The sequence below is a fragment of the Alligator sinensis genome, unplaced genomic scaffold (assembly GCF_000455745.1).
Source record: "Alligator sinensis unplaced genomic scaffold, ASM45574v1 scaffold140_1, whole genome shotgun sequence".
NCBI classification, from domain to species: domain Eukaryota; kingdom Metazoa; phylum Chordata; order Crocodylia; family Alligatoridae; genus Alligator; species Alligator sinensis.
Window position 1 is genome coordinate 513,302 of NW_005841836.1, and position 25,471 is coordinate 538,772.

General features: G+C 43.0%; 1 protein-coding gene across 1 annotated transcript in view; it reads left to right on the forward strand.

Moving 5' to 3' along the window:
* The window catches only part of SLC24A3 (solute carrier family 24 member 3), a 437,684-nt gene that overhangs the window by 242,807 nt on the left and 169,406 nt on the right, over nt 1–25,471 (forward strand). The window contains exon 3 of the mRNA XM_006015414.3: nt 2,120–2,196. Within this exon, the coding sequence (XP_006015476.1) occupies nt 2,120–2,196 (77 nt within the window). The remainder of the gene's footprint in view (nt 1–2,119; nt 2,197–25,471) is intronic.

The window sequence follows — 25,471 nt, forward strand, 5'->3', positions numbered from 1 at the left end:
TGTCTACCATGCATTTACATTTTTACAGGCCTGCATTTTTGCATATTGGTTTCTAATCTACCCAGGAGAGCGTCCAAACCAACAGCAGACTCTCTCCAATTTCTGAAGAAGGGTGTTTGTGCCCAAAAGGTTACAAAGAACAATTTTTTTAGTTGATCTAATAAAAAATTTCACGCTTACCCAAATAAACTTGTCTGCTCATATTGTATGTACATCCCAAGGGGTCCCAGTCTCACCTGGATTTGTGAGCCAAGTGCAAGAAGTGGCAAGCCAGAATTCAAACATACAGGCAGTCCTCGGACTTATGACACAAATGGTTCCTGAGAACCGCGCCTTAAGTCAAAACATTGTAACTCGGAACCGATTTTCCCGGAGGAAACAATGTTATAAATGGGGGATTGGATCCTGAACCAAGGCCTGATACCCTATCTTCACCAAAAATAACCCAGAATTTTGTACTCAATAAATTATAGATGAGTAATATGGATACATTAATGTATTTATATTGTAAATAGCAATAATATTGATTTGGAAGGACTTCTTTGAGGTGACTTCGCTGGACTTTTTGAAGGGCTCTTGGTTGGACTTTTTGAAGGGTTCTTGGCTGGAGTCTTCTCAGGAGTCTTGGCTTCAGGTTTTTCTGGAGTTTTGTCTGCTTTCTTAAAGAAAGTGTCCAAGGAAGTTTGGACAGATGTTCTCCAGGGAGATGGGTGACGCACCAAACTTGTTCGCTGGCATGGCATTATGTCAGATTAAGAGTTGTAAAGTCTAAACTGATGTCAGAAAGTTAAAACAGGGTGTCAATTTATAAACATTGTAAGTGCGAAACATTGTAACTTGAAATGTTGCCTGTACTAAAATATGAGAGGAATCCTATCATACTATTAGGCCTGTTTTATTTCAAGTGTTGGAATACAGGCAGGTTGGAAAACCATAGGTGCTTGAGAAATGGTTTAAAAGATAGAAGCGGAGTTTTTTCTTTCTATGTCTAATATGAAAGGGCTCTGAAAGGGTAAGAATTGGAGAGATCCATGTACAGTAGTCAGATCAGATACACAAACCTGGCTACAAGGGATGTGTCCTTTCTGCCTTCTGGTTAGAATATGTAGCAGCAACTACACATGCAGATGCGTTATCATTTCTGAGGGACTTTGGGACTAAATGACCATCTGTTCATTTTGGGCCTCCTGTGGGATGATGCCTTCATTTTCTGAAGCTGCTAATGGCTCTTCTACCCTTGGATCTTGTATGCCTGCTCCTGATTCCCCAAACTGTAATGCAAGGTTGACATCTCCCATCACTCACATTGCAGCATCCAGACTGGTACAGCTGTTGGGGGTTTCCTTTGAAAACAAACATTTTATTTGGGCTTGTATTTTATTTGGTAATTTAACCATTTTGATAGGACAGGTCCTGAGGGTTCTGATACCCCACTCCCATTTGCAACTATTTCACTAAAGATTCAGCAGCCAGGGTATTATTTCAAAGCTCAGGGCCTCTCTTTCTGTGTACAGCCGTATATTGTCTCTATCTCCCTCTCCAGACAAAAATGGTAGCAGAAGAGGTCTGAGTGACAAGCCCCAGCTGTTCCTTGTCTCGATGCGTTGTGTGTTTACTTGTGTATTTCAGCAGTGTATATGGCAAGAATCCTATGGCAGCAAATCAATTTGACTTGAAATATTTCTAGCACCAGCCCCCCTCCTCCTCCCACTTTTAGTCAGCCCAGGATTTCCCTTTTCAGACACAGATTGCTATGCTAAAAATGCTCTCAGAATTGTGACTGCATGTTCCAAAATAAAACACATTTTCCTTACATGTTTTCAGGAGTAGGATGCTGTTTGTTTATGATTTGCCCAGTATTTCTGAGGCGCCTTTGCAATCTATAATGGTATAGTTGCTATGGTACCAAATTACACAGTAAGTATTCACAGAAATGGCCAGAGGACAGGTTAAGCAAAGTAGCATAACGTGAAGCAATAGTACAGAATCCCTAGCACAGGGGTTTCACAGACATGCTTGTTGCCAAATTCCCAACTTGCAGAAGGACTCAGTGTTTGGATTAGTTTACTCTATATTGCAGTTTCCAACATCTCAAGTGTCTTTTTTCCCCCCCTCTCAGCTCTCCACGAATTCCCCAGTGACATCTTTACAAATGAGGACCGAAAGCATGGAGCAGTAGTCCTGCATGTCCTTTGTGTAAGTCTTTTTTATGTTTTATCTTATTGCATTTGACTGCAAAGAGAATATATTATTGGACAAGCTAATGTTATTTCTCATTTGTTCAGTTTCCCAGTGTTGCTGTTTCTTTTCATGGATATATGCTCAAATGTGGAATTCCCTAGAGCTATTTGCAGCCTGGTTGAGAATGAGTTATACATTTCATTTAAATACATTTTAATATGACATCTTCCATTGTATACAAGTTCCTGTACTTCTCACAACCTCAACCCAGTGCTTAAACACGTTTAAATTTGGACATGAATAATGCCATTGAAGTCTATGGGATTGTTTGTATGTCTTGAGTTAAGCATGTACTTAAATACTACACTGAAACCAAAAGATGGTTGTATCTATATGGAGGTACATGTGAGATCTTATAGTGATGTAAGCCATGACTACTTAGTGGCACTCTGTCTCCCTCTTGTGGTGGGTAGGCTTTATAATGATGCTGTATCCTTTGCCTGCGGAAGTAGGCCTTTTGCATTAGAGGCTCCTGCTTTCAGAGGTAGAGGTCCCAGGTCTCTAAAATTTAAATTTTAAAATTAAAAAATAACTAAAAGAATTGTATACTGAGTGTCTTCATGTGTGACATTGACAACCAGTTGAAGATAACATGGATACATAATGTAGTGAGGGCCTAGTGAGAATGCATGAGAAGGAAAGACTCTCTGAGGTCTCTGAAACCAGGTGAGCCCGTTAAGCTGACAGACAAGCATGTGTTTTCCCAGATACCACAGTACATTTGTTACAGAAACCATTGGAAAATGAAAAATATGGTTGCCATTTGTAGAGATTACATTTTGTAGGTGAATCTCAGTTTAAATACTGTCTAGCCCCTTGCCTTCTTGCTGTCTTTAAATGGTTGTTTGTCATACCACACAGTAGCAACCCCTAACTCCTCCCCTCCTCTCCCCAAACCCCACTTTTTTTAAAACGACAGTGATCAAAGGAACTTTCCTTGAGAAATGAACAATGGAAATTTTATTTTATTTTATTTAATGGAAGGGATAAGCATAAAGCTAAAACAGGAGGCAGGATGGATGAGTTTGCAAAGACCAGATTAAGCTCCTAATTTTTCACGGTGGTAACTATATAGAATATAGCAGAATAGGGCCCCGAGTCTGACTGCAATCTCAGTGTGCTGTTGCTACATAGAAGTAGGCAAACAATCTAGAAGATGTGTTCATCTACCCCTGTGAAATGTAAGGACCCATGAACACACTAATACTTTATGAGAGATTATCACAGTTGACAAGCCAAATTTGACAATCCATGAAAAATACCCTTTTGTGTTTCCAAATAATTGCCTTGAAAAATTAAATTCAGTATTAGACTCCCAAAATGAAGACTATAACTGTTTCAAACTTCCTTCTTAAGCTGGGTCACTCAAAACAGAACACAGATCGAAACTTGGCCCTTGGACCATTGACACGTTATTTTTGCAGCATTACAAAGTGCCACAGCAAGAACAGCTGGGGGCTGCTTGCAAGTGGCAGCAGCTGATCACTGCAGTCACTGCCAGAGCCCCAGCAAGAAAACCGAGTGGTGGGAATTCAGACTCTGGCTCTGTCACTGCCATCAGGGAGCTAGCCACTTTCCTTCCCTCACTCCCCCTTAAAGGCAGGGAGGGAAAACATTGCCTTGTGGGATAGTGGGGATCTGAGAGAGCTGCACACACAAATTTGCTTCTGAAAAGTTTTGTGCGACATAGAAGTTGCTGTTTAAAACTGTTTTTGTAGTACACCAAAGTGTGAACCTATGGACAGCATACATAATGCAACAAATGTCATATCTGTCAATAGCCATTGTTAAACCTCCAGGCACAGAACATCTGGACCTCTACTCAGGTACTAGTCAAAAATTCTCCTTGGCATTCCCTAAATTTTAATCTTCAACCCCTTGGCAAATGCAAGGAAAAGGACAGGAGACTTCTATTCAGTAAGTGAAAGCTTGGGTCTTCAACATTCTTCTGGTTACTGGGACCAGTGGTTCTTGGCAGTTATCCTAAAGAAAATGTTAATTGCTATAACTCTGCCTTGTCAGCTGCATTGTGATCTAGAGCTAGTTGGGAATTGCAAAGCTTATCCTGTGCTGAGGAAACAAGCTAAAAGTTCAGTGTCTGCTGCCCCATTTCAGTAAGTGCTTATTTCTTTGTTCACTAGTATCCAAAGACTGTACAAAGCTGGACTGTGGAAAAATCTTCTGATCTCCACAACAACAACTTTCAAACAAATGGCTTATAAAAATGATATGCTTAAGGAGTATGTGCGTCAAAGTGGGTCTGATGGGGGCTTCTGGTTATGACCCACTGGTGAGCATGAATTAAAAAGCTCACCTGTGCCTAAGCCTGAGACCATATGAATCTCCTACAGCCTCAGCTAGAAACGCTTGCCTCTTTACTTCAGGCTCTTAGTTCTGGAAGGCCCTAATTCACGTCATGGTGTATCACCGTGTGTTCCAGTTCCCCTTTATACCCCTTTATACCCAGAGTACACCAATTTGTTACAGCCTCAGTTAAAAAGCCTTATCTCCAGCTATAGTAGGACCTTCCTATAGCTCTGGAAGTCTTCAGTATATCCTCCAAAATGTGTTCATAATGTCAAGAGCTCCCAATACCCACTTAACTGTGAAGCCCTTCTATTACCTTCTTTTTTAAAAAGAAATTTGACATCCTTTTTTTTCCATTGTGAGATACTTGTATACATCAGCAGCAAGCACCATGGAAATATGTATAAATAACCACAGAAAGAATTGGTTCTGCATCCTTTGACATTGTGAATAAAAGATCCTGCCTCTGACATTATTGACACTAAGCTTCCAGAAACCATGATCTGGACCCCCAAAAGCCATCAGAATGGCTTATGTTTGGGGAGAGAGTGGTATTTCTTTTCTGGATTTTGAGCCTTTAGGTTTCAAGTTTCTGTGCTTTTCTCTATAACCATGAGGGTTGCACACCTTTTTCTTTAAAAAATAAATAAATAAGGAAAAGAAATCAAGCAAGCTAAGTCTCTTGCATAACTACATGACTCCAGGAACCAAAGCTATAGAAAAAAACACCAGAAAAGTTCATAATCAACTTTTGAAAGACAGCAACATGCACTGACAATGCATTCATGACTAAAGAGAAAGTGCCACAATTTGCAAGTCCAAGATGTTTGAAAATATCCACCAAAGGACAGTGATCACAGAAGTTCCTTTGCAATCACAGTGTAGGGCTCTGATTCAGTGCTGGTGCCAAGAGGCTACTTGTGGGCTAAATGTGAAGCATGTGCCTGAGTTTCTTTTTTGCATTGGGCTTTGAAACAAAGTTGTAATTACTGTATTTCAGAAACTAGGACAGAAATGAGTGCTTTTATACTAGGTCTGAGTGAAATACATCCCTGCGTGGTCATCTCTTAAACAGTTAAGTATTCTTAGAGGACGTTATGTGCAACAGCTGCTCTAATCGTAAAGAAAGAGAAGTGCATGTCTCCCTCCAGATCCATTTCTTAATGTCTGCAAGGAAGTGAAGACAATTCTTTCCCTTGTAATGTCTTTATAATTGAAGAAGAACTGCCAACTCCCTTCTTCTCAGGGGTGAAAGGCATTTTGAAGCGGGGAAGAAAATATCTGTTTAATGAATATTTAAAAATGTCTTATAGTTTCAGGTTTTAGTCAGCTTCAATGAACAGTCACTATTAGCAATATGCAATGATTTATGACTTCCTTTTGTCTTCAAATGAGGTTGTATCAGGTCATGTCTCAATGCAAATGTCCTGCATTATGATTTTATTTTAAATGGGTAAATTACTTTAATAATTGTTTCAGTGGCATCAGTAGTGACTTTGGCAAGCTGAATATTTCCAGGTTTTGATGAGAAAATGCTTAGCTATGAAATAGTTTGGATCTTGCATGCTAAACCAAAGTTAGGAGATTTTTAGTACTTGCAAGAGTATTCCAGCCAGTAAGCAGCTTGTTTAGTGGTTTAGGTCAAAATTTTCAAACCTGTGTTCCTAAAGTAAGGTGCCTAAATCCATAATATGACACTTAAAAAAAGTGATCAGATTTTCAAAGGGGCAGGGTAGCCCTTACCTCCCACTGATGTCATAAGGATTTTTGCATGCTCAGTATTTCTACACAGGAGTAACTTCTTTATGACTTGATTGCCTAACTGAATAGGTAGGAGCCTAGTTCAGGTGTTCATGTTAGAAAATGTTTATCAGCATATTCTTCCATAGTATCAGAGACATCCTGGCTGCATTTTGCTTTTGACAGGATCCTAACACCTGTCTGGATGAATTGCTAATTTAAAAAAAATTGAAAGGTGCTTAGGGAATTAGCTTGTGTCATAGCAGAACCACTGGCAAGACTGTTTGAGCACTGGTGGCACTCAGGATAGGTCCCAGAGGACTGGAAAAGGGCCAATGTGGTTCCTATTTTCAAAAAGGGGAAGAGGGAGGACCCAGGCAACAATAGACTGGTTAGTCTCACCTCTTTCCTTGGGAAGACCTTCAAAAAAATTGTTAAGGATCACATCTGTGGGAGTCCATCACTAAAAATAATGCTGAAGGGCAACCAACATGGATTCATAGCAGGTCCTGCCTACATAACATAGATCCTGCCTGACTAACTTTGTTTCTTTTTATGACCAGTTCACAAACTGCTTAGATGCAAGAGTTGAGGTAGATGTCATATACTTGGATTTTTAAAAAGCCTTTGATATGGTGTAGGGGTTTAGGTTGTAGCCGTGTTGGTCTAAGGATTATAAAAAAAACTAACCAGCTGTAACTTAGATGGTCATGTGGGTGGCGAATTGGCTAATGAGATGCACCCAGAGAGTGGTGGTAGATGGGTTGGTATTGACCTGGAAAGATGTGTGCAGTGGTGTCAACCTGGAAACTGTGGGCAGGGCTCAGTCCTTGGGCCAATGCTATTTAATATCTTCATCTGTGATTTGGACAAGGGCATGGAGAGTACACTGTCCAAATTTGCAGATGACACCAAATTATTCATAGATTTCATAGACGTTAGGGCTGGAAGGGACCTTGAAGATCAAGTCCAGCCCCCTGCCCCAGGGGCAGGAAGTCAGCTAGGGTCAAAGGATCCCAGCAAGATAAAACATTTCTTGAATGAGTCCAGAGTAGGTGCCTGCAACACTTCTGGAAGGGAGTCTATTCCAAGCCTTGGGGGCTCGGACAGTAAAGAAATTTTTCCTTATGTCCAGCCTAAAATGGTCTTGTAAGAGTTTATGGCCATTGGTCCTTGTTATCCCTTGGGGTGCTCTGGTGAACAGACGTTCCTCCAGATCCTGATGCACATCCCTCATGTACTTATAGGCAGCCACCAGGTCACCCCTGAGCCTATGCTTCTCCAGGCTGAAGAGTCCCATGGCAAGGTAGACATAGTGGAGGGTAGGGAATGGATCCAGGCAGATTTGGACAGGCTGGAAGGGTGGGCAGAACAAAATAGGATGCAGTTCAATAAAGATAAGTGCAGAGTGCTGCACCTAGGGAGAAGGAATCACCAACATACATGTAGATTGGGCAATGACCTTCTAAGCAGCACAGCAGCAGAAAGGGATCTTGGAGTCATAGTTGACTCAAAGATGAATATGAGTTGACAATGTGACAAAGCAAGCAATAGAACTAACTGCACTCTACCATGCATTAACAGGTGCATCACAAACAGGTCTAAGGAGGTGATCCTTCCCTTCTATGTGGCATTGGTAAGGCCACAGCTGGAGTCCAGTTTTGGGCCCCAGACTTCAAGAGGGATGTGAATAACCTTGAGAGGGTCCAGAGGAGAGCCATTCATATGGTTAGAGGCCTGAAGTAAAGGTCCTACAAAGAGAGATCAAGGGACTTGCATCTCTTCAGCCACAGTAAGACAAGGCTGAGAGGGTATCAGGGTGTGGGGGGGCGGCAGGGAGCAGCAAGGAATAGGAGATGCTCTATTTACCAAGGCACCCCTTGGAGTAACTAGTAACAACGGCCACAAACTGATGGAGAGCAGATTCAGATTAGACATTAGAAAGAACTTCTTTATGGTAAGGATTACCACAATCTGGATCGGGCTTCCAAGGGAGGTGGTGCTCTCCCCTACCCTGGAGGTCTTTAAAAGGAGACTGGACAAGCACCTGGCTGGGGTCATCTGACACCAGGACTCCTTCCTGCCCAGGGGCAGGGGGTCAGACTCAATGATCTTCCGAGGTCCCTTCCAACCCTAAAAATCTATGAAATCTATGATGGGGGGCATATGTTTGGAAGGGTATGAATATTGAGAGTATTTTGCAAGAAGCAAGTCCTTTTGGTAATATATTTTACTGGACCAGCTGCATACTTGGGAGAGATCTTACACAAGCTTTCAGGCACACTGGACGTTTTCAAGAAAAGGCTAAATGGGCACATGCCCAGGATGGTTTAGGAACAGCGGATGCTGCATTTCTGCAAGGGGTTGGTCTGGAACGACCCTTGAAGTCCTGTTCAACCCTATGATTCTACTATTTTAATACTTTTTCACCACTGTTTGGAAGGAAACTGGTGCCTGCACTCTATAGGATGGGATTTCTGAAGGTACTGGGTGTGGATCTAAATCACCCATCAAAGTCAGTTATGGTTGTATGGCTGTGGTCTTCAAATGGGAGCACCTTTGGGTAATGTGGAGCCAAACTTCTGGAAACTGCAGCCATAGCAACTGTCTGCACCTTGTGAGGTTGACCAAGGTGGAGTTGCAGAATACCCCTGTTCTCAGTGACAGAAGGCCTCACAGAGTCACTAAGGACAGACTGTGGCAAATGGAGTTCTGGTCTATCTGGCACATACAGAATTTTGTTTTTCCCTTTGTAAATATATACCTTGTTAAGGGTCCTGCATGGGAGGAAAGAAAGAACACAGTAGGCCATCCTATAATTAAAGGCTGTTCCACCAAGCATATGCACAAGGCAGCAGGTATAAACTTTAACAGGCAACCATGCTGCTGGTATTGACTCATTGTTGAATGTATGAATTTCCAAGCTTTTTGTTAAATGTAGTGTTGCATGTAATTTAATGTGTATTGTGGAATAACAGCAGGTAACTTAATGCTCACTGAAACTGATGTGTTTCTTTTTTCCTCTTGAACACTGAATTTTGTTTTCATGCAGTAATAATGATCAGAGCCTCAGACAGGTTTTGTTTCCTGACAAGGAGAAACATGTTGTAATTTATTAAATTCTAAAAGGCATAATAGCAGCACTTAGCACCAGATATACAAAGGCATTTAGGTAAGCATGCTTTTGGAAATTCTACTAAACACCCAGCTGCATCGCTAGGCACCTAAGAACCTCTGTAAAGCTTGCCCCTAATTTTGGTTCCTGGAGTGTTATGCAGCACTACTTTGTTGGAGGATTTTTTAAGCTATTCCTTTCATTAAGAGTAGGGTAATTTGAACCCTAAAACTGACTCTTGTGGAAGCCATCCGTAGCCATGACAAGCTAATTAGCAGCCTGAGTTAATGTTGTTGCACAAAAATCCCATGTATTATTGATATTTCAAAGATTTTAATCCAAAGAAAAGGTATCTTAAAGAAATACAGCAGCCCTAGAAATTGTTCTATAGTGAATCCACTATAACAGGGAGATAGTCACATTTTTTTCTTCCCTCTCTACAGAATCCCTGCATCAGAGCACACTTGTTCAGGCTTCTTATTGCAGAAGAGAGACTCTGAACTATGTTTTTGATTTACTGATAAAAAATTGAGATAGCGCTAAATGTTCAGGATATAATGGACTCATAAATCACAAGTGAGGCTCTTTTCCCACTTAACCCCAGCTGTGAATTGGGTTTTGCATTTTCTCCTCCAAGGAGAGTTATTTTTCATCAGCTTTTATATAACCATTACTGTTATATCAATTCTGAATATGTACAATGCAATTAAACCTAAATTAAAACAAACTCTGTTCATGTTTGTTGCAGGCATGAGACTGAAAGCAAAAAAAAATATCTCAGAATTAAATATATCTGTTTTGAATGAAACTATAATTAAAACTCTGCTATCCCAGCAGAAAGATTTACTGTAGTTGCTTTCCCTAGAAGGATAAGCTGAGGGTCAGGCAGGCAGGCATCTTACTATATTGATGTGCAGCCATTCCATGGAGCAATCTTATTTTTGTTATAAGAATCAGAAGTTATAGTGTGCGCATAGAGAGATGATATTGCTAAATCAAATGCTGGAAGTAATTAACCAAAAATGAATTCATGATCACTAAACACCACTCTCTAAATTAACATGGCATGCTTTTAACAGATAAATAGTTTAACAACATTATGAAGTGGTTTAATATTTATTTGTCAAGGGGCAGATCTACACAAGACACTGCGTTGTCATAGCTCATCACTATGCCAACGTAGCATCAGCAGGCACTAACAGTGTCACCGCTGCTACTGTGCAGTAGCAACAAGCTACTGCGCAGTAGGGTTGAAAACAACCCATGTACCACCATGAGTACTTAGCTAAAGCAAATACTAAATGACTGCACAATACCAACTGCGCAGTCAGGGGCACGTGTAGACACACCCAGGGAGTACATAACTACTAATTCCTATTCTCCTTTTGTCCTGCATTGCATAATAAATGTTTATTACGTATTCCTCATTATGTAAACACACAAAAATATTTGAGTTTTAACAGCATGCTTTTGTTAAGCAGAGCATTCTGCTTTGTGGAGTTTGCTAAGGTAACATTTCAGCACCATCCACAACCTTTTAACATTGGAGCACTGTAGTTACCTTCCATCTTGCAGGACAGTAATCTGTGCAGCGAGAGCCAGCAGAAGAGAATTGGCGGCAGTTTATTTTTTCCCCTCTCAATGTGTTGATGAGGTGTTTGACCACTTTGCTGCCACTGAATGTTTCCTAGCAGATTTCCCATGCCTAATAAGATACAAAGAGAAGCTACAATCTGAGCTACAACTCACCAGCACTGTCATATTATCTGCTTTTGAAAGACCCAAGGAAACATCTTCAGGGAAAGGAAATATTGCGCTTTCTACAGGAAGCTCCTTGTTACTTTCTGTACTTCACAACCACCAAGATCCTGACACTAACCCATCACATGTAAGGTCTTGCTGTTCTTGATCCAGTTGAATAAAAGCAGGGCTGGTAAACACTAGAGGCACCCTGGAAAGCTGGGTGCCTTCTTGAGCACATCATTCTCCATGTGCTTCTTCAGCAGCAGACTCTGAAAATGAATTCCTTTTTTGGGGCTGGGGTCTCGTACCCATCTTTTAAACTCTGAGCTGAAATCCTGTGTAGCAGTTACTATTCCCATGTGCTTTTCCCCACTTGGACATCTGTAATCCTTGAAGTGCTGACACTTACACAGACAAAATCCTGAGAAAATTTTTAAGCTTCTGCTTCAGAACTGACCCTGCAAATTGATAAGGCTGCTGCTGTATCTAGGTAGGAACATAGGAATTGTCAGACTGCATCAGAACTGAGGTCCCTCCAGTCCAGTACCTTGCTTCTGGTAGTGACTGGCACCAGCTGCTGCATCAGAGGAATATGTTGGAACTCTGTGATCAGCAGATGTGAGGCACTCTATCCTCTTACCCTACTGCATTAGTTTTGATGCTGGTCTCCAAGGTTAGAAACAGACATACCACTTGAAATGTTTTGGGCTTAGAAATATTTTAAAACCGTAGAACTTCTGCAATGGGACACCCCTGTCACCCTCCCAGCTGGAGAGCTTCAAAATCACCATGGTGGCATACTGCAAAGAGCTCTCCAACCAAGGGACACAACAGAACTACCTATGGCACTTGCCCCTCCCTCTACCCATGAGAGCCAAGCAGTGCTTTGAAGGCCAGGAGCCCTACAGTGCTTGTACACGCCACAGGAGTTTAATTCAGTTTACCTCTCCCTAAATTGAAATGGCGGGTTTTTAAAAACCCACCATTTCCACCACTTTAATTTAGGGAGAATTAAACCAAACTAAACCCCTGGGGGGTGTACACAAGGGTTGTGGGGAGGAGGCGAGTTGCTGGCAGACCTGAGCTGCCGGGGGGGCTGGCGCTTCCCAGGCAGCAGCCCCCCTCCTGCTGGCACCCAGCCCGGGCGGTCCCCAGGGGTACTGCAGACGCGGAGGGAAGCACTGTGTCCCTGCACAGCTCAGGCAGGCAGGCAGACTCTGGAGAGACAAAAAAAAAGATCAGGCTCCTCACCACTTCGGGTGCCTCCCTCCACAGCAGCGGCGCCCTCCAAGACCACCTGGGCTGGGTGCCAACAGGCAGGTGCCGTCTGGGGTGCCCTGCTGTTGTGGAGGGAAGCACTGGGGTTTCGTGCAGTTCAGGGGGTAATGTGACACAGCAGAAGCTCTCCCTCTCCCCACCACTGCCAGAGAGGCAGGTAAGCTCCAGCACCTCTGCACCATCCCTGCTGCCTGGGACCGCCCAGGAATAGTTGGTTTGCACAGCAGCAAGGTGGCAAGAGGGCATCTGGGTGTGCTGGTGGTGGAGGAGGGTGCACGGGGCACTGGAAGCCCACCGAGTCATGAGTATGTTGGCTTCCAGTGCCCTGTGCACTGTTGCACTTCGTTAGGTAGCAAACCAAAACACCTCAGAGGTGTTTTATCTTGCTACATAAGTCATTTAAAGCGCAATATGCTTCTGAGCGTGCAAATAGCAATGCCATTAAAGCAGTGCAAAAGGGCATATAAGCCACTTTAAAGGCCAATTTTATTAAGTGTACAAAGGCCCCTAGTGCCCAGAGCTCCCAGAGCATATGGAATAGTGGCATCCCAAGTGCTAGGAGCCCCAGTGCCCGAAGTGCCAGGAGCCCCAACCCCAGAGCACCAGGAATGCAAGGCACAGCAGCACCCTGAATGCAGGAAACCAGCTCTTTCCAAGCTCCACACCTGGATTGCCCAATCAGGACACAAGGCTGGGACCTGCCCCTGACTGGGACAGTTCCCAGCCCTAATCGTGTTCTCAGAGTGGGGGGCTGGCAGCTCCCTGCTGCCAGGGCAAGGGGACATAGTCCCCATCTGGGCTCTGGTGACAGAGCCTGCCCCAGCAGCAGGCAGCTCCCGAGGGCAAGGAGCATCTCCCACCCCCTACTGCCTGGCTGACCAAGAGCACATTTGGTCCCAGTCAAGTGTCTACAGGAGTGTTACTGCACAATAACTAATTGCCAGTAAATGTTCTGTGTGCTTTTGCAGGTAGCAAATTTACTCATGATTACAGTACTTTATTGTACAGTAAGTGTGTGAATGTGTAGACAGGCATGCTTACTGCACAGCAAACTGCTCTACTGTGCACTAAAGCATCTCATGTAGACGCACCCTGTGTAACTAAAGAATGGATCCTGATGCATCAACGCAAGTCTGTTCCATTCTTCTAAAAGTTCCAGTCCTGACTCTTTCTCACCTTTAGTTCATTCCTATTCTCCTTGTGCACTTAGTTCTATTTTTTATTCTTAGACTTCCTGTTCTGGTCCCAATCCCCTGTCCCAATTAGTCCCGGTCTCCCCCTTCTAGACTCCTCATTTTGTTCCAGTCTTTTTGAACTCCCAGTTCAAATCTCCTTGCTCATCTAGTCTCAGTTCTTTACCTCCCCACCTTCTCTCCCTTTCTCTCTCCTGCTCTCAGAGCAATCCTAGGAGTAAGTAGGGCAGCTCACCTCACCTATGTACAGTTGGCTTAAATAACTTCCGTACAGTCAGTGGAGCTATACTGATTTTCACTAATTAAGGATCTGGCCCATTATGTCGAGTGTGCTTATGTGTGTGATTATGAATATGTTAGTATATTATGTCTTAACTTTAAATAGGATGAGGATACTGTAAAACTTAAATGTGTGGATGAAATAACTGTGCATTTTATTCACAGATTTAACATACCTCAGGGATCCTGGTTTTCTCTGATTAAAAATCACAAATTCTCTGATAAAAACTCCAAAACTTGTGATTAAAATGAAAGATCACTATATATATAGGTATTAGTTGAACACAATATTTTGTTGATATATTTATAGTTTTAAAGCAGTTTGGAAGCATACCAGTGCCTCAATCACTATAATAAAATAAATTCTAAAAACCTACATATTTCGGCATTTGATTTTGGGTTTTCATCATGGAAAATCAGAGCTCCTCCTGAGACCACTCTGTATACCCCAAGGAATTATGCACACAAAAATTCAAAATGATGTGTAGGAAAACTCAAAATTATGCAAAATTAATTGCTTTTGTTTATTTTGTACAAATTAAACTAAATATAACAGTATTTGAACCTTGTTTAGAAATATATACAGGTACTTTGTATGGTTAGGGTGGGGGTGTGGGGTGTGTGAGGGGATTTGTGAAGGTTTGGGAGGGTGTGGGTGTATGTGGGGGAGTTGTTAAGGGGTGTGGGAGTATGTTGGGGTTTATGGGGGGGTATTAAGTGGTATGGGGGTGTGGATGTGTGCATGGGGTTTGTGGGTGGGCGTGGGGCTTGTAGTGCACAGCCCCCACCACTGGCGGCTCAGCAACGGCAGGCACCAGGCCCTTGGGGTGCTCATGGCCATGGCAGGCAAAGCCCCCAGCAGTGTGCACCTCTGGCTGGGACCCAGGGCCTGTACATGCTGGCACAGAGCCGGCCCAGCCACTGGGACACCTTTGCAATTTCCCACTGGAGTGCTGGAAACCTCATGTGGAGGCACGGACCTGACCAGCCCAGCCCAATGGTGCACAACTCAGTGCCTCCATGTGTGGCTTCCCACCTGGCCCGATAGTGCACAGCTCTTGGTCCACCACATGGGGCTTCCCATGGATACCTCCCCACTCCCTCAGCTTCCACCCACACACCCCTGCCCTGTCCCCCACCCACCCCGCTGGCTCTTCCTACAGCTCCCAAACCCCCCCAGCCCTGGCAGTCACCCACACCCACCCACAGCCTTGCTGGTGTCCCCCATCCCCAACCTGCAGCCCCCCATCCCCACTGGAGGGGATCCCCAGCCAGCCCCTTGCAAGCCCCACATAAGTTCAAAGGCTCTAGGAGGCAACGTGAGCCTGAGCCAAGCCCTGGAGGACTGAGAGTCTCGGGCCCTGCCCCTTCCCCCTCTCCCTCCCTTTGGGACAGGGCTTAAGGTTTGCCGCCCTTTTTACAAGAAGCTCTTGCAGGCTGGAACTGTACCAGCCTGCAGAGAGCTCTTTGCAAAAGTGGAAAATCCATGGGTATCTCCGTTAAAATGGAAAATCCTCTTTTTTCTCTGTTAAAAGGGAAAATCTGCGTATTTTTCCATGGGAAACGGAAAACCCAGATCCCTTCTCATTTTCATTAGACAGACCCTTGGGTGGGATATTTTAGTCAGAGATGATCCTGCCTTGAGCAGGGAGCTGGACAAAATGACCTTGTGAGGTCCTTTCTAGCCTTACTTATGAACTTATACTTCAGATTTCTTATTTATAATCGTACCAGCTGGGTGCACAAGTTACACACCTGCCTTCTCTGTGTCATTCATAAAGCCTAGGGCTCCCTAAAACAGACCCTCTTTTTCTTCTGTATAAAATTAGAGACCATCCATATCTTGTGTCTGTGGCATATAATGCCTCAATTGGTGGTTTTATACCAAATAAACATGTTTATTTTGCTAATCCTGGCCCCAAGTGACTAGCAATTTATTTGTGATTTGCTGTTTATCTTGCACTGATTCTGCAAAGTCAGGGCTACCCTGTGTGAACTTTGATCTTTTTTTTTATTTCTGTCTGTTATGTGGACTTCAAATGGCCATGTAAGTAATTGGAATTAAAAAAAGGAAAGTCCTACACTCAATTACAGTACCCTCAGTGTTGCATAATACAATGCTTTTAATGCCAGCGTGTTTTACTCTGTGTATGAGGTTTGCAAAGATTTCTATTTGGAGGTCAAGCAGTTAGGAATGGGCCATTGATTTGGATAAAATAAGAACTCAACAAAGCTTTGTCCTTTGTTCAGGGCTCAAAATAAACACGAATCTTTTTAACTTTCAAATGGTTTGGTTCTCTCTTTCTTTTTTTTCCTGCGTGTTTTTGCACTTCTGGCCTTTTTTTTGGCACCAGTAGAAATACTGAGATGTTGTAATGGAATTTCTGACCCAGTTGGAGTCAGAAAGTACCAGAAATTTCAAGATATTTTTACAAGACTCAGCTTTGTTACTAGAACAAAGGCTTGGGTAAGCAACCACTGAATTTTCTAAGGTTGTCATTTCAGTATATGTTGCTTCCAAGTAGTTAACACAAAGCCCTTGAGGTAAGCTCTTTTCTCTGTCCAACCCCTTCATACACAGACACACACTATGTTTTTGACTGTAATAAATCTTTCCTTTGAGATGGTATAATTTAATAAGCCACTTCAAACTCAGTGAAAAGGTCAGACATCTAAGGCATGGAAAGAGATGTTCAAAGCTCTGACCACATGTACAAGCGTGTTCTTATGATCGTATATCAGTCTGGAAGACAGATCCAATGGTAAAGTGATGATATCGACTTCCTGTAAGAACCAGGGACAGCAGTTCCAGGAGACTCGTTTTAGTGCTTTTTTTTTTTTTTTAACTTTTTGCGAATAAACTTTGGTCCTTTGGCTATGGAATAATAGCTCTAAATCCAGGCACTGACCCTAGACATGAAACTAGTGGTTTGCAACTATGGCTCAGAGCCAGCCTGTTTCTCACAACCTTTTTCACTTTCTATGTTGCTCACAACCACAGGAAACTAAAACATTGAAATAGAGGTTGACAGGGGCAGCAAAGTATTATGTTGTCCACAGCATATTATTTGTTAGTAATGTGCTCTTCATCTAAGGAGGTGGGAACTACTGTATTAAATAAAACCTTCACTTTCATGGGTTTATTACCATACTGTAGGATGGTGATTGACTTTTTAGTTCTGTGAGTTTGGTAGTCTTTCTCAGAAAATTCCATACTTTTGACACAAAAGAATGTCTTACATTATTCATGTTAGACAAACAATTCTGCTACTTAGTGAGACATGGTCATTGTGCCATTAGTGCTTGTGAAGAAGTTAGTTTTCCTCAGCAATGAGATATGGATCAAGAAGGAAGTAAACTATATCTTCAAATGCCTCTTTGATTTGGTGTACAAAAACTAGAACTCTTGGTTCCAAAATGATACCTTTTATTAGACCAACTGGAAAATGACAAGAAAATTGTCCTTTTCTGCAAGCTTTTGGGATCAAAGTCCCTTCATCAGGCTCTGGGAAAAGTGTAGATGGTACAAGATGGTAAAAAGTCCCCACTGGTAGGAAATAAACTTCATTTTTGCACAGAGGGAGCTGAAGATGGAAGGCTGTCCCTCTGGGTCCATGAGAGTGTCTTTGATTTGGTAGGTGTCGTTGTTATGGAGACAGAGCAAGGAGAGAGGTGTGTTCTAAGACTTGGAGGGGGCCGTCAATTATTTTTATTGCACACCGGTTAATAATAAAGCATGGAGAATTGTAGCTTGCTTGAGAATCAATTGTAGAAGTAAAGGGATTAAAAGAGCATAACTCCTCAATTACTTAAAATGTTGAATTACTCCTACATAATTCTATGTAAGGAGTTTCTAAAGAATTCTATTTCACATGGCTTCCCATTATATAATACAGTAGTGTTCAGCCTCCCAGCTGTGCATGCCAAATGAGTGGCACAGAGCCAGTCCATGGGCCAGATCCTCTACATGGGCTCAGTCCACAGATGGAATTTAGCATACCAGATTCAGCTCTGTGTGCCAGTCCGGCCACAGAGCGATCCCGCTTGCTGGCCCCACCATGTGCCAGCATGATCTTGTGTCCTGGGTGACATCATCTGACCCACAGGGCTCTGTACAGGCACAGGAATTTGGCAACAGGGAGCAGCAGTTAACACTGCCTCCACTCCCCCGCCACCACATTTTCAGACCTGTGAGGAGACCCATATCAACTTGTCATAGGGACTCAGTAATAAGAGTTTCCCCTCTGTTTGACTTTCCAAATATTTTTTAAAGAGTTCAGGTAATTAGTCCTGGATTTCTTTGTTTGCAGACAAAAATGGAAGATACAAGTAAGCCACCATTTGATATTTAGGTGGTGCTTGATTCTTCCATAACTGAAGAACCTGTTGTTATCATTATTCCTTTTTTCTTGGCAACCACCTGGTGTTAGCCAGTAGGAATGTATTAGAAGGCAGGTGGCTTAAAGATATATGGATCTTTCCAGGTATAGTTTCTGCTCTATTACAATCCACAGTGGAACAGACCATAAGTCATTAACATCTGATCAGTGTCCTTGACCTGTGATAAAGTCATATGACACACATCTACTAAATGAATTGATGACTTCAGTCTGGCTCCCAATGGGAAAAAAAATATCCAAAGAAAACACTTTTCCACATTTTAAAAGGACTGGATTTCCAAAAGTTCTCAGTCTTGGCCTGCCTGGTCTTTGAATGATACAAGACCCATTGACTTTTGTGGAAACTAAGGCTAATGGTAAGTGCTTTTGAAAATTGTGCTCAAAATGCCAATCACATTGTTAGGTCAGTTTGGGTCTCCTTGCAGCTTCTTTTGAATTTATGTTTTATTTTTGGAATATTTAAAAACCTTAACCCTGAGGCTGTACCATCTTGGGCTGTGACCTAGTCAGATCACCTGGAGAGCAGGAGTTGGGCCTGGGCAGTATTTGGCTAGGAAGCCAAGATGCTCACTAAAGAGTCTTTGGTGGTTCATTAGTGGTCTTCCCACTAAGTCATTATTAGCCTAATGCTCCAGTCCGCTATTCAGTAGTGTTGTGCTGCCAGAGGGTTTTTTTTGTTTGTTTGTTTTGGTTTGATGTAAAATTAAATTGTCCCTGTCCAGTCATAGTTATTCATGTCCCATAGCTTGTGTGGTAAAAGCAGATGTGGATTCAGTCTTGCCCTGGCCAAATTCAAGACTGGATCAGGGTTATCTGTTTTCTCTGCCTAGACAGCCTGGTATTAAGAAGCTGCTATGCACCATTGCTGGTACAGGTTTCCCTCGCTTTATATGGGTTCTGTAGGTGCAAATTCACTCTTATGTGATCAGTATGGTGGAAGCCTGCAGTCAGCTGCTTTGTATGGTGTGCTGTGGGAGTGACATGCACCAAAATATAGTCTCCTGTGTGGTTCTGTGCTCCTTGCTTGTTGCCTGCGACACATGTTTCTGTAGTCGCCGTCCCCATTAGGATAGTGCCCTGTGCTTGTGTATACTGTCTGCTGTTGGTGAGTACCAACATTGTCTTGTAAAAGTGGTAGAAATGGGTCTGAGGGTCAGTACAGTCAAAGTCTCGGAATGTATCCCTACCTGTTACACTGTAAAGTGGGTTCCCTTTATGCAAATTGGAGTTATGTGCAGTTTTCCAGGAACGCGTGTACAGCATAAAGTTAGGGAAATCTGTATAACACCAGGACCATTTCCTACTACAGAATGGGTACATTGTAGTAGTGAGTTCATAGTATTAAGAGCATGGAAGGCACTGTATAGATATAAATTAGTGCCTTTATATATTCTATCCAAGTAATGGCTGTTGCCCTCAGTTACCAGCAGTATCACTAGTGACCATTAGATAAAATCTTCCCCAACCAACAGCCTCTTGAGCATGGGCAGATGGGATCAGAATGAGAGGGCTGGCATTTTTGACAGGCCAATATGACACTAGGCCCATTCTTCTGAGTTACTTCTATGTGAATCTGCTTTTTTTTGTTTTGTTTTGTTTTATTTTGTTTTGTTTTGTTTACGGGCTTAAAACCTATTAAAACTGAGGCAAATCAGCTTTGCTTTCATCCAGCATTTTTAATGTTTGTTCTGCTAGTATTGTAACAACATGGGGAAAATATACCACCTCAGGCTTGCACACACTGTAAAAATTCCCAGGTACATGAACTGAAATCTTTAGATTTTTTTTAAGACGCTGTTTTGTTTTGCGGCCTCAGTTGTGACTGTCTGAGGAAAAATATGGTAACTTATTGGAGTATTTTATAAAATATATATATTTTTATAAAGCCCCAAAATATGCTAGTTCTGTCCAACATACTTATATAGTGCACATTAAGAGAGTAACTGAGTGCCTCACTGTGTTTAATATGTTAATCCTTTCAATACTTCTCTGAAGCAGGGAACTTGGTTGATCCCTGTTTTATAGATGGAGGAACAAAGCCCAGAGAAACTAAGGCCCCAGGTCCTCAGAGATGTTAAGGCACCTAGGTCCCATTGAAATCAGTGCTGCTGAAAGCAATTAGAGACCTATGAATCTTTGTGGGCTTAATTGACCTGGCTGGCATAGCAACTGGACTGGCATGAATTCAGGTCTCCTTAGTCCCTACCCAATGCAGTGTCCTATCTTTTTGTGAGAGCAGACTGTTAACTATTGGAACCAGTTACCTGAGCATGTCAGGGCTTCTTAGGAACCTCAGATTGAGTCTTCATTTCAGGAAATGTCTGGAGATCTCATTTTCAGAACCTGCTTACGTTAGAGAGGCAGTGAAGTGCAACTGACTAGTTGCATCTCCTACAAACCATTACTTCCTCACTTCCCCATTGTGCATGTGTTTCCCTCTCATTGCTTCATCTGAATGTGGAGTTTAGATCTCAGCAGCCTGGATGCAGCAATTATGCCAACTGACATAACAGAGAGCCTGCCATTAGTTGAGTGTGAAAGAGCTGTTCTTAACTTGCTTTGGCTGGAAGTTATTCATACAGTGTTTTAGTTCAGCCATAAGAGATTTGTTTTAGTTATTGTAAAAAGGACAGAAAATATCAGAGAACTCTTGATGATATTGTGATGGAATGGTGTCAGCCTGTACATTATAACCAGAGAAACAATTAAAATAAGCTATGTCTTTCTGTTATGTGTTCATAGTACCCAGGGGGTGCCAGAGTGTTGTCCCAATTCACTTTATGATTGATGCATTTAACAGAAAATAGGGCAGTTCTACTCAAGGCAAAACATTTGGCCATTGTCTGCCATTCTGCCCCCTTCACTTCTAATTTTACTCAGATTCCCCTCACCCTTCCCATAATTGTCAAAATTTCTTACCAGATGTCAACATTTTGCTATTTGTATTGGTAAAACTGCAGGCTGTGGTAAATATCCTAAAAAAGAGGGGTCTGCCCCTTTCTTTCTGTCAAGGAGAATGTAGCTTTGAAAGGGATGGTGTTCTTTTAGAAGGTGACTAGAAAGCTGCAAATTTTGTCAGGTTCTGAAGATCAGTAGTAACAAGATATAATAAAATCTTTTCGCCTGATTTTTGGAGATGCTGAACATGAGAACAAGACGTTGCTCAGCCTCTTTTTAAAATAATTCTGTATGATACTAACTGGACCTGTTTAAGTATTACCTAATACCCTGTAACAGGGGAGCCTACTTAGGGTCCATGTAACAATGGCCCCGCCCACCTGTTCTGGGCCAACCGCCTGCCTTCTCGCCCGCCACGCCTTGATGACATTTTAATCAAGTTGTTAATTAGGCAGGAGGCTGTCCATTTCTTGTCTCGATGCCAGGGGGCGCTATCTGCGGCTCTGTTCCTCCCCTGCATTGCAGCCCGAGCCTCGCAGATGGCATCCACTAGTTGTTAGTGTCACTGGCCTCACTCTGGGCTCCAGAATCCTCCAATCAGGACCCCTCTAAGATCCCTCCATTCAGGCGGCCTACCCCACCTTCATTTGGGGCTGCCTAACTCCCTGATCTGTTCCCCCTCTCAGGCATGGTCCCCCTGGGACCTTTGGCTACACTGGCCCTGGCCCACCTCCAGGCCAGTCAGAGCCCCAGGCCCTCAGCTCTGGGCATCCTTCGCGGTGGGCCTCCGGCCCTTCGACCCTTCTGGTCCTGGCCCCAGCATTGACGAGTCGGGGATTCTGAGTCAGGCTTCTGAGTCTGTAGCCCTCTCTCTCTCTTGGGTCTGCCTCCCTGACCCTTCTATGGGGTAACCCACCCAGGTGTGGGAGCTGGGGTTATTAAGGTGCCCCTACCCACCTTTCACCGGGGTGGTAACTGGCCTGGCTTTTCTTGTGGGCTCCCGTGCCACTGGGAGCCCCGCCAGGCCACCCACTCCCGGCAGGGTGCAGTTTTAAGTCATGCCCAGAAGCAGGAGCCTCCAACCATCCCCTACAGCTCCTCCCTTACCTCCAGGGTGTTCCAAGCAGCCGGGAGATGTTACTGCCTGCCCTGCCAACAGTGAACTGCACTGTTTATATAGGTGGCCAGAGATCTAAAATGGCCGCCGCAATCAAGCAACCGCTGGCAGCTTGGCTGCAGGCACCAACTGTGCCCTGCCACATGCCCCAAATGTACAAAAATGTATACACATGGTTAGCCTTACATATAAAAGTAGTGTCATCAAAGTCAGTGGAAATGAAGCTGTGTATAAAGTTAAGCACATATGTAAATGTTGTATGAGGAACTCTACCTATAACCAGTGATGCAACTTCTTAGCCTTAAAGAGGTTATTGACTATTACCATAGAAAGGAATAAGTGGTTTGAGCCTGAAAACCTTACATTTTTACTTAAGCAGATCACAACTTAAGCAACTATCCTCACAAAGTACAGGATATATTGCTCTAGATAATTAAGTTGTATGCACCAATTTTTATTATTTGGTGGCAATCATAAAATAGGTTTCAGAATTCCTAAGAGATGTCCCTTGAAGCAATGCACAGGTTATATAGTGCCTAATGTAAATTCCCATTTCAAGTGACAGGTTCTTACTTTGCTTGGTTCAAATGAGTCCCATGAGATCCTATAACGTGACTATAATGCATGAACAAGAGTGCATCCTTATTAGTAATACCATACCAGTGATAATAACATACTGCTGAAATTTACCTACAGGTGAGCATCTTAAAAAGAGAGCTAATATGTAATTAGTGGGGCTTTTTTTGTTAGACTGATGGTACAATTGTATTTGTGTCTCATACTGAAGAAAAATTGCAGTTGATACAGAATCATATTGGGCCCAGGGAGGTTATTAATGACCTTGCTTCTATTCTCAGGAGTGCTGATATAAATCAGGAGTAATTTCTTTGAAGCGAACAGATTGATGTTGATGTAAAATTGGTGTAAGTGAATATTGGCCTAATGTACGTCAGGCTGAGTTTTGAATTTTTGTTTCAACCCTCTCCTTTCTCAATTTCTCATAATATAGAGATGAGTACCCTTCTTTTTCTCTGTGAATCAAAATAACTCAATAAACATAAATTCCATTTTGGGTAAAGCTTTCCTTTCTTTGTTCCCAGACAGAGTGGTGCCTTTGTTTTATTTTGTTTTGTTTTTTTTAGGGGGAAAAAAATCAAATCAAAACAAACCAAACTTAAGCCACAACTCATCCAGCTGCACGTGAATTATTCTGTTGTGAACAAAATATTCCAATGAGAGAACATCCGGTAGGGTTAATTTCACCATACATTACTTCAGATTGACAGACAGTATGGTACTGTTGAATGCATAGGATGAGTCAGACCCAAAAATTCAAGTCTTTGCTTGATGTGAAAACCATATTGAAATCAGAAATATGAGCATAATTTGAAAACAATCATGTCAGTCAACTTCAGACCCTGAATACTTTATATTCATTGGCTTTGCTCATGTACAGTTGAGGCTTAGGTAAGAGGTACCAACTGGATACATTGGCCAAATATAAACTAATTGTGATTTTATAGCTAATGTGTCTAATATCACACCATTAACTATTGGTTAACTCCACTGTGTACTTCATATGCAGTTATTGTGGATTTTGTTTCTCCTAATAGAGGAATAGATCTAACAGGAAGGAAAGCAAAATGATTTATCAACAAGCAAAGTAAATCCATAAGCATTATATTATCATAGCAAAAAAGCTACTGCTTACTTCATATCAGCAGGGAACTGGTACACATCTCACATGTTATTGCCAAACACAGCACAGTATATTCAGTGACTTAGTGTATCATCTGTCCCCACCAGTATCGCCTTGTAAATAACACTTGTAAATAAATGGAAAATGACAACTGTCTCTCATTCTCTTTTTAATTTGGATGCCCCTCCAAATAAAATGGGAACGTGAGCTCAGGAGTATGGGCAGCAATTGAATGAAGCTATCTCAGCACTAGCAGCAGATTCATCTGCTAACTATACCCTAGTTCAGATCCCTGCCTGGAATCAGACAGAGGTTGGTTTTGAACATGGGTCTCTCATTTTGCAAGACAGCATCCCATCCACTGCACTACTGGGTATTCTGAGACAGCTTTTCTCTTGGAGCTGTTCCCGCTTCAACTCTTTAAGTATCTGATACATTAAGAAAAAGTGCAAGTGAACAAGAACGACTTTCTCGTCAGATAGCATAGTTAGGTATCTGGTATCTGGTTATCACAGAGATCCTGGTTTTCTCTGTTTAAAAATCCTGAATTCTCTGATTTAAAAAAAAAACACAAACAAAAACTCTGATTAAAAAACCCCAAATCTGTGTTTTTCTGCGATTAAAATGAAACACCTGTATATACATAGGTATCAGTTGAACACAATGTTTTATTGATATATTTACAATTTTAAAGCAATTTGGAATCCTACCAGTGTCTCAATCATTATAATCAAATATATTTTAAATACCTATGTATTTTGGTGTTTGGTTTTGGTTTTTTTAATCATGGAAAATCAAAGCTTCCTGTGCCTGCTTCGCTTACCAGGACACAGGTCCTCTGTTTTGTGACTTTGAGCAGCCCTGATATGTGGCACTGAGCACCCCTGATGCCCCAACCCTGCCACTGCCCCTCACTCCCAAACCACAGCCCCCCAGCCCTGGCCATGCCCCTCACTCCCAGAGGGGGTCCCCAGCTTCCAGAGCTACAGGACCTGGCAGCTACATGCTGCCTGCTCCGTGATCCATGGGTGCCAGTCAGCCATTCAGCAACACCTGAGCCCTCCCTGCTGCAGCTGGAGCAGAGCACAGAGCCCAGGGTCCCTGCCTCCCCTGGGTGGCACAGTTGGAGTGGAACCGAGCAGAGCCCATGTGGGGGGAGGATGCAGGCTGGCTGCTGCAGTCTCAGGGATCCCCACCCTGCTGCCTGCCCCCTGGGCCTACACAGCCCAGCAAGCGGGACTTGGTGCGGGAGGGCGGAACACGTCGGCAAGACTTGGTGCCACCACTGCCAAGAGCCCTGTGCCAGTCGTGCTGCCATGGCAAGGCACCCCCTACCCACTGGGCAGCAGCAAGGGTGGCAGCAGGGAGTTGTGTCCTCTCCAGCTGCCAGCCAGGCAGGGGACTTCTCACTTTGGCAGCAGAGCTGGCACGGGGCTCCCAGCGGCAGGAGCCGGAGCAACA